Source organism: Etheostoma cragini, chromosome 9, assembly GCF_013103735.1.
Source record: "Etheostoma cragini isolate CJK2018 chromosome 9, CSU_Ecrag_1.0, whole genome shotgun sequence".
NCBI classification, from domain to species: Eukaryota; Metazoa; Chordata; class Actinopteri; order Perciformes; family Percidae; genus Etheostoma; species Etheostoma cragini.
In genome coordinates, this window is record NC_048415.1 from 20,131,439 (window position 1) to 20,138,322 (window position 6,884).

The following is a 6,884-nucleotide window of genomic DNA, read 5'->3' on the forward strand; positions in this document are numbered from 1 at the left end:
CAAGCACAGCTGTTGTTAATGCATGCCAACCGGTGAATTATAAGTCAGCCAAATGTTGCATTGTTGCGCAACTTGAAAAGTTTAGACTTTTTTTTTTGCTTAAAGAAGACTTAGGGCTGCATTCCTGTCCTGAAGTCATGAGTGTGTCAGTGCTTGAAGAACAGAGGACTACAAGCAAAGGGCTACCACATGATTGACTTCCCAGCGCTGTACCTTCTCCATGTGCAACCCAGACTCCCAGAGCCGAGCCCTCCATGCCTCTGAGCCAGACAGACGGGGACTCCTGGATTCCCACGCTGACGAACCGGGACTCAAACCTGCCGGACTTATTATGGGTCAGCACTACTTCAGTTTCTGGGGGGAAAATTGGAGATGATTGAAAATTATTTTAAACTCCGGAAGGTCCCCTTTTGGGATGATTACGTTCATTCACATACTGCTGTTGCATTGTCTCTGTTCACTACTGGGTTTTCTTTTTATTACTATTATACGCATGACCTTCTGTGCCTTTTCTTCTTACCTGCTCCATGCTCGCCCTCTCCCACCCAGCCCAGCAGGGCGAGCAGCTGGCAGCCGTTACACACTCCCAGACTCAGTGTGTCTCTCCGCTGACGGAAGCGATCAAACTCAGCTTTGGCCTTGGGGTTATATGCAACAGTAGCAGCCCAACCTATGATGGATAAATGCTGTTACACCATTTATTTTATATATTAAAGCGGCCTCTAAGCGTGTGTGTGTGTACGGGTGTTCTTTTGCCTTTAGCTGATCCCAGGACATCTGCGTAGCTGAATCCACCTACGAACACAACTGCTTTAAAAGTCTCCAGCGTTAGGGAGCCAGAGCACAGGTCCTGCATGTTGACATCCCAAACCTACACGAAAATATATACAGGAGTCACGCAGACCAGCAATACAGCTTCGCTCGACATATATCCAGTAAATTAACGTTTTAAATAGTCACCTCAAAGCCGGCCATGTACAGAGACGCTGACATCTCTCGGTCTCCGTTACTGCCCTCTTCCCTGACCACAGCTACGCGAGGCTGACCTGCACCTGAAACAACAACACGCATCAGAGACTCTCCAAAAAAATGTCAAGCACTTAGTGGTTTTAAGTTTCTATGCTGACAACACTGTGATATACTGCTCTGCATCTACACCAAACCAGGCACTTTGTCAGCTACAACTTGCTTTTGATACTGTACAACGTACCTTGTTTAAATTTAAAACTTGTTTTGAATGACGACAAAACAAAACTCATGTTGTTTGCCGGTGCAAAATCAAAGTCACGGAACCTCCCTCCCATCATTACTTCTCAGGGCTCCGAGATTGAGTACGTATCTCAATACAAGTGTCTTGGTATCCTAATTGATGATTCTGTTTCTTTTAAACCTCACATTCAACAGTTGGTGAAAAAACAGAAGCTGAAGCTGGGTTTTTATTTTTGAAACAAGTCATATTTTTTCTTTGAGGCCAAAAAGAGACTTGTTGCTGCCACTTTTATGTCAGTGCTGGATTATGGCGATGTTATATACATGCATTAGTCAACTCAAAGCTTGAAACTTCTGGAAACTGTTTACCACGGGGCTCTTAGGTTCATTACTAACTTTAGAGCCCTTACTCATCACTGTTCATTGTATGATCGGGTTGGTTGGCCTGCATTGTTCACCCGTAGACTTAATCATTGGTACACTCTAATTTATAAGGCTATGCTTGGTCTGCTTCCCCCATACCTTCAAACCTACATCATAAAGAAAAGGTACAGGAAGATATTGTCTTCGTTCTGGTGATTCATTACTGTTATCTGTCCCTCAAGTCCGGACCGAATTAGGAAAAGGGGCGTTTAAGTACGTGGCCCCCTATGCTTGGAATCAGCTGCAAATTGTCCTGAATCTTCAGGAGATGGTTTTACTGGCTGCTTTTAAAGTACTTTTAAATGACATGGAGGCTGAACACACTGGCTGTAGATGTTATGATTGATTATTCTGACGATCCTTGTTGTTATTCACAATTGTTGAAATTTAGATATTTTATGACCTTGTTACTCATTATTTATTAACAGCATAAAGTGTTTTATGTTTTATGTTCATGATATATGTTATTTGTGTCTCTAATATTAATCCTGTTTGGCCTTACTGAGCTGGCTGATGCTGGGCGAAATGGAGGGGTCAAAGGTCAGTTTGAAGTAGGGCTGTGTCCTCTTGGCTAGCCCTTCTTCTTCCTCTTTAACACAGATTTCATTGGACTGGAGGCGCTCCAGCTGAAAACTGGTGTCCTCCCATAATGCTCTGAGGTTAGGCAGTGGCTCTCTCAGTACCTCCTGTCCATCCACACTAACACTGACCTGAAAGACAATCGAGGGAAATAAAAACAACAGTCACCAGAGATGAGATGAACACCGCTGAGACACATACTGAGGTTGCTGTCTCACCACAGCCTCTGGTCCAAAGCCGCAGGTTCTGCCGACACGGTGGCATTGCACGCCTGCGTCACTGTATCTCTGACACACCGTTTCAACATCGAGCTGTGAAACCTCCAGAACCAGACCCAGCTCCTCGCTGAACAGCAGCTCTGTGACTGTGCAGGCGAGAGATGAAGCCACAACACTGCATGAGTTCATAATAACTACAGTTTGTGTCCTGTCTATGTGAGACACATCAGCTCACTAACCTCCAGCTCCTTGTGATGGCAGCTCAACATCAATCCCACGGTTTCCTGCAAACGCCATCTCCAGCAAGCAGGAAATGAGGCCTCCATCGCTGATGTCATGACCTGCACTCAGCAGACGATCTTAAAAAAAACAGGAAAAAAAACTCCTAATATCTGTCTCTTTTCATCAAATATCCAGCTTTTCAAAAGCCACCAGGTCCTGTTGCTTTCTTTTTCTTCTTAAATGCAAAATGCAGAGTAAAACCACTAAGTGGCTGTGTGACATAGTACAAAGCTATGGCCTTACAATTAAAGTTTGGTCACAGACGGAATTACAAAACAAAAAAACAATGCTACTCTCGTATCTCCTCTGTGGCAGGGAGCTCTCTGACTGAGAGAGCAAGCTGACCTTGTATGAGTGCCTGTGTGGTGTTGAAGCAGCCAGTCAATAGTTCTGGCTGCTCCAGGTCAGGAGAGCAGTCTCCCAGCTGGCTGTAGCACTGAGCCAGGGCAGATCCTCCCAGGCGATGACGGCCTGGACTGAGAGGAACCCACAACAACACACCTGCAGTCAGAGGAAAGAGGGTCAGAGTCTGTTAGGGTTTTTGGAATGTGTGTATTTTGTCTGGGTATCAAATTCCTATTTTGCCAACTAAGAACAAAACTATAAATAAAAGGCAATCAGATATATGCTCATCACCGATTATGAGCAACTGGATTTTGAATCTGTGTGTGAAATACCTTTGCCATCTGGATCCTCGAGGTCAGGGGTCACAGTAGCTGTGATGTCAGGACAAACGGCATATGCCGAAATAACCAGAGCACCTGAAACAGAAGCAGCGAGAAAGCCAAGCGTAAGAAAGACACATACACAGACACCGTTCTACAGACAGACAGACAGACAGAGACACACACACACACACACACACACACAGAGAGTACCTGGAGCTTTGACGGTCTCTTTCCCTACTCTAGCAGCCATACTCAGAGAGTCCTTGCCCCCATCAACGGCCACTCCCAGCTGACCCATGACCTCGCACATGGCTTTGCAGGCCTCCCACAGACAGGCTCCCTCACCAGGAAGCTTGGCAGCCCACATCCAGTTTCCACTACACTTCACATCCTGAAACACCCAGAGATTAACCAAAATCCTGGACATTTCTTTAAAAAAGGAAATCATCTGTATCAATTCTTATCCGTAGAAGATCTAGTCAACAGAGTTGTTTTTTAATTTTGTAGGGACATATATGTCTATGTTGTATGTATGCTCTATTCATCATGTAAAGTATTTAGGTATTTTTGTGATTATGTTCAAACTCTCCATCAACCGCTCACCTTCAAAGCTGTGACTCTGGCAAACACCAAATTGGTCAGAGCCTCTCCAAGAGCCATGCGAGCCCCAGCTGCAGGACAGATCAGGCCTTTGATTGGCTGCTCTCCAATGGCAGTAGCTGCTCCCTCCAGGCTGAACGGTGACAGAGCAACAACAGCCACATCGGCCAATGGGGTGTGAAGAGGGCCGACGCATTGTTGCTGGGCAACCAACCCAGTCACAGACCGGTCCACCTGAGAGAGGGAGGGAGTGTAGACAAAGAGAGTCACAAAGTGTCCGCACAAAAGTACTTAGACTTACTAAGACGGTGCAGGACAGGGAAGAGAAACACACCTTGTTGGTCAGGTAGCGTTTGGACGCCACAGCGGGCAAACGTAAAACTCTGTCCAGCGCGTCTATGACTTTCAGCCCGGCAGGAAGAGCCAGCGGCTGATGGGTTGGGGCCAGACGCTCCATCTTAAACTTCTTCTGCGGCATCTTCCCCAGAACCCATTCCAGCTGCAGGTCGACAGGACAGCGCCCCGTGTCTGCTTGATCCCCACTGCCTCTATCATCATCCATCAGCACAATCTGTGAGAGATAACAGAGTCCAATTTTATTTAACTCAAGGTTGTTTAGCAGCATGACTTGACCAACAACCACTGATCACTAAAGCAGGTTGATCAGCACAATGGATGTGCACTTGAAACGCAACTGAAACGTGCCTTGCCGTCTCCAGTGATGTTTCCCACAAAGTCAACAGGACACTTCTCCCTCTGACACACCCTCTCCAGGAAGCCCCTGTCCGATGGACGGAGCAGCAGGGCATTGCTCTCTTGATACTCTGCCCCCCACAGCTCCAGCACACTCAGTGTGGGGTCTCCTTTCTATAAAACAAAGACGTAGAGCAGAGGAAAACAATAACAAATTGCAGAATGTGTGTCTGTGTGTATGTAGCGGTGTTTATGTGCTGATTACCTTAAATCTACTGCAGTAGATTACGGCTCCTGCTGGCTCACTTAGCTCCTTAAGCACGTTACCTGAAGATTATAATGTTAACTTTTTTCTCAACTCCCAAGCGCTACGTAAATGCTGGAAAAAAAGTTCCTAGGTTTCATACCATTTCCTCCTGCCCCCTGGTCGTGTATACTGCAGATTGGGTTCCCGCCGCTCTTTTCCAGACACGCCCTGAGAGCGCGATTCATCTTCTGCTCCATCTCAGCGTCTCCCCTCTGCACTGCACCCAGATCCCTGTCGCTGGAGTTGTCACCCTGGACCTGCAAACCAAAACGTATTTTAACACCTACCCTGAAATGTCTGCACCAGGTGAGGTCACTGCTGAGGGATTTACTGCGGTGACTGTACTTGTACAGAGGAGGCTGCTCCTCCTCCCACGCCGATTCTGTACACCGGCCCACCGATCTTCACCACTTCCATTCCTGATCGACGGGGACAGCAGAGGGACACCGCGAATCATTGATTGAGAAGTATAAATATAGCTTTTGCAATGATTAAACACATACCACACGCACAGAGTTAAAACATTACCATTCTCTGCCTCTTCTTTCTTTACATGTGTAGCCTCAATAGAACCGAGACCACCGCTGAACATGATTGGCTTAATCCACTCTCGTCGCTCTCCATCAGCCAGCCGCATGCCAAAAGAACGAGCAAAACCTAGAGGGAATTTTTACAAAAATGCTGTAACAATTCAATATCAATCACTCAGTAGACTGACAGAAAATTATGTATAATTTATCAATGTAATTAATAGGGCAGTAACAGTACGTGTGAGAAATGTGTTTTTTTTCCCCCGTGATAAAGAAATCATACAATCCGTGGACCTAAAACCGAGGTACATACCGGACCGTGAATTTTGTTTCATTAATGAAGTAGAAACACCAATTCCAACATTTTCTGATTTCAAGTTCAAAAGATGCTGAAATTTAATATTCTTGGTTTTATATTGTAAAGATAACGTGTGTGTTTTGGCAGCTCATCAGACTAAAGAACAGATCTCAACATGACACACGGGCCAAACCTTTGTACAACACATGATAGATGTACAATGAAAAAAATATGACTTGATTAATAAATAGTAATTATAAATAACAGGTAAATGAATATCTTTTTCAAGCTCATTTAAGGCATCTCCGTGAGCATGGAGAAACTTTGGAATCTTTGCACCATTTTGCGCTTACATTGTTACTGCCCAAACAATGAATTGAGACACTTAAATAAACAATGAACTAGTAAAAGTAAATCTAGGCATGCTAGATTAATGTTAGCTACCTGACAGGACAGGTTCTCCAAACTTGTTGCCATAGTCTGAGGCTCCATCACTGGCTTCAACTGCCACCTGCAGTGGAGGGGCAAAGCTGGAAGGATACTCCCAGCCCTCTCCTTCAGACTCCCAGGGGAGAACGTAACCTGCAGACAGGGACAAAGGAGATTATTTATTTAAGAAGCAGCTGACATTTCCAGCCATGAACGTGATGCGTACTGTTGTTGCTGCAGACCTGGGATGTGCAGGTTGCCGAAGCAGTAGCCTGCGGTGCCGGCGATGACGTGGCCTCCCCGCCCAGCACTCTGGACATCTCTGATTCGACCTCCTGTGCCTGTGGTGGCTCCGCTGAATGGCGCTACACCTACAGGGTCAGTTGGGTTTGATAATGATTATTTGGGAAAAACAGCACAAGAAAAAAAAGGACCCTTTAACTGCAAATGAACACAATGTTTTAAGTGTCCTGACCTGTTGGAAAGTTGTGCGTCTCTGCGGTAAAGATGACGTGTCTTAGTGAGCGCCGCGTCTCATACTGGCTGGCCCGGGATGGGTCCTTTGGGTAAACACACTCCAGCTCCATCCCTTTGATACCACTGGACACACACACATTTCACATGAGTCAGTGTGAACAGAAACACACA

At 45.9% G+C, this 6,884-nt stretch overlaps 1 protein-coding gene across 1 annotated transcript in view; it reads right to left on the bottom strand.

Moving 5' to 3' along the window:
- Positions 1-6,884, bottom strand: part of pfas (phosphoribosylformylglycinamidine synthase) — a 12,096-nt gene that overhangs the window by 470 nt on the left and 4,742 nt on the right. The window contains exons 6-25 of the mRNA XM_034882187.1: positions 6,712-6,844; positions 6,479-6,607; positions 6,252-6,389; positions 5,508-5,636; positions 5,325-5,398; positions 5,080-5,236; positions 4,938-4,999; positions 4,685-4,846; positions 4,314-4,550; positions 3,983-4,213; positions 3,590-3,770; positions 3,389-3,472; positions 3,057-3,212; positions 2,669-2,788; positions 2,430-2,575; positions 2,135-2,342; positions 961-1,052; positions 757-871; positions 521-670; positions 214-354 (exon numbers count right to left, since the gene is read on the bottom strand). Of these exons, the coding sequence (XP_034738078.1) occupies positions 214-354; positions 521-670; positions 757-871; positions 961-1,052; positions 2,135-2,342; positions 2,430-2,575; positions 2,669-2,788; positions 3,057-3,212; positions 3,389-3,472; positions 3,590-3,770; positions 3,983-4,213; positions 4,314-4,550; positions 4,685-4,846; positions 4,938-4,999; positions 5,080-5,236; positions 5,325-5,398; positions 5,508-5,636; positions 6,252-6,389; positions 6,479-6,607; positions 6,712-6,844 (2,845 nt within the window). The remainder of the gene's footprint in view (positions 1-213; positions 355-520; positions 671-756; positions 872-960; positions 1,053-2,134; positions 2,343-2,429; positions 2,576-2,668; positions 2,789-3,056; positions 3,213-3,388; positions 3,473-3,589; positions 3,771-3,982; positions 4,214-4,313; positions 4,551-4,684; positions 4,847-4,937; positions 5,000-5,079; positions 5,237-5,324; positions 5,399-5,507; positions 5,637-6,251; positions 6,390-6,478; positions 6,608-6,711; positions 6,845-6,884) is intronic.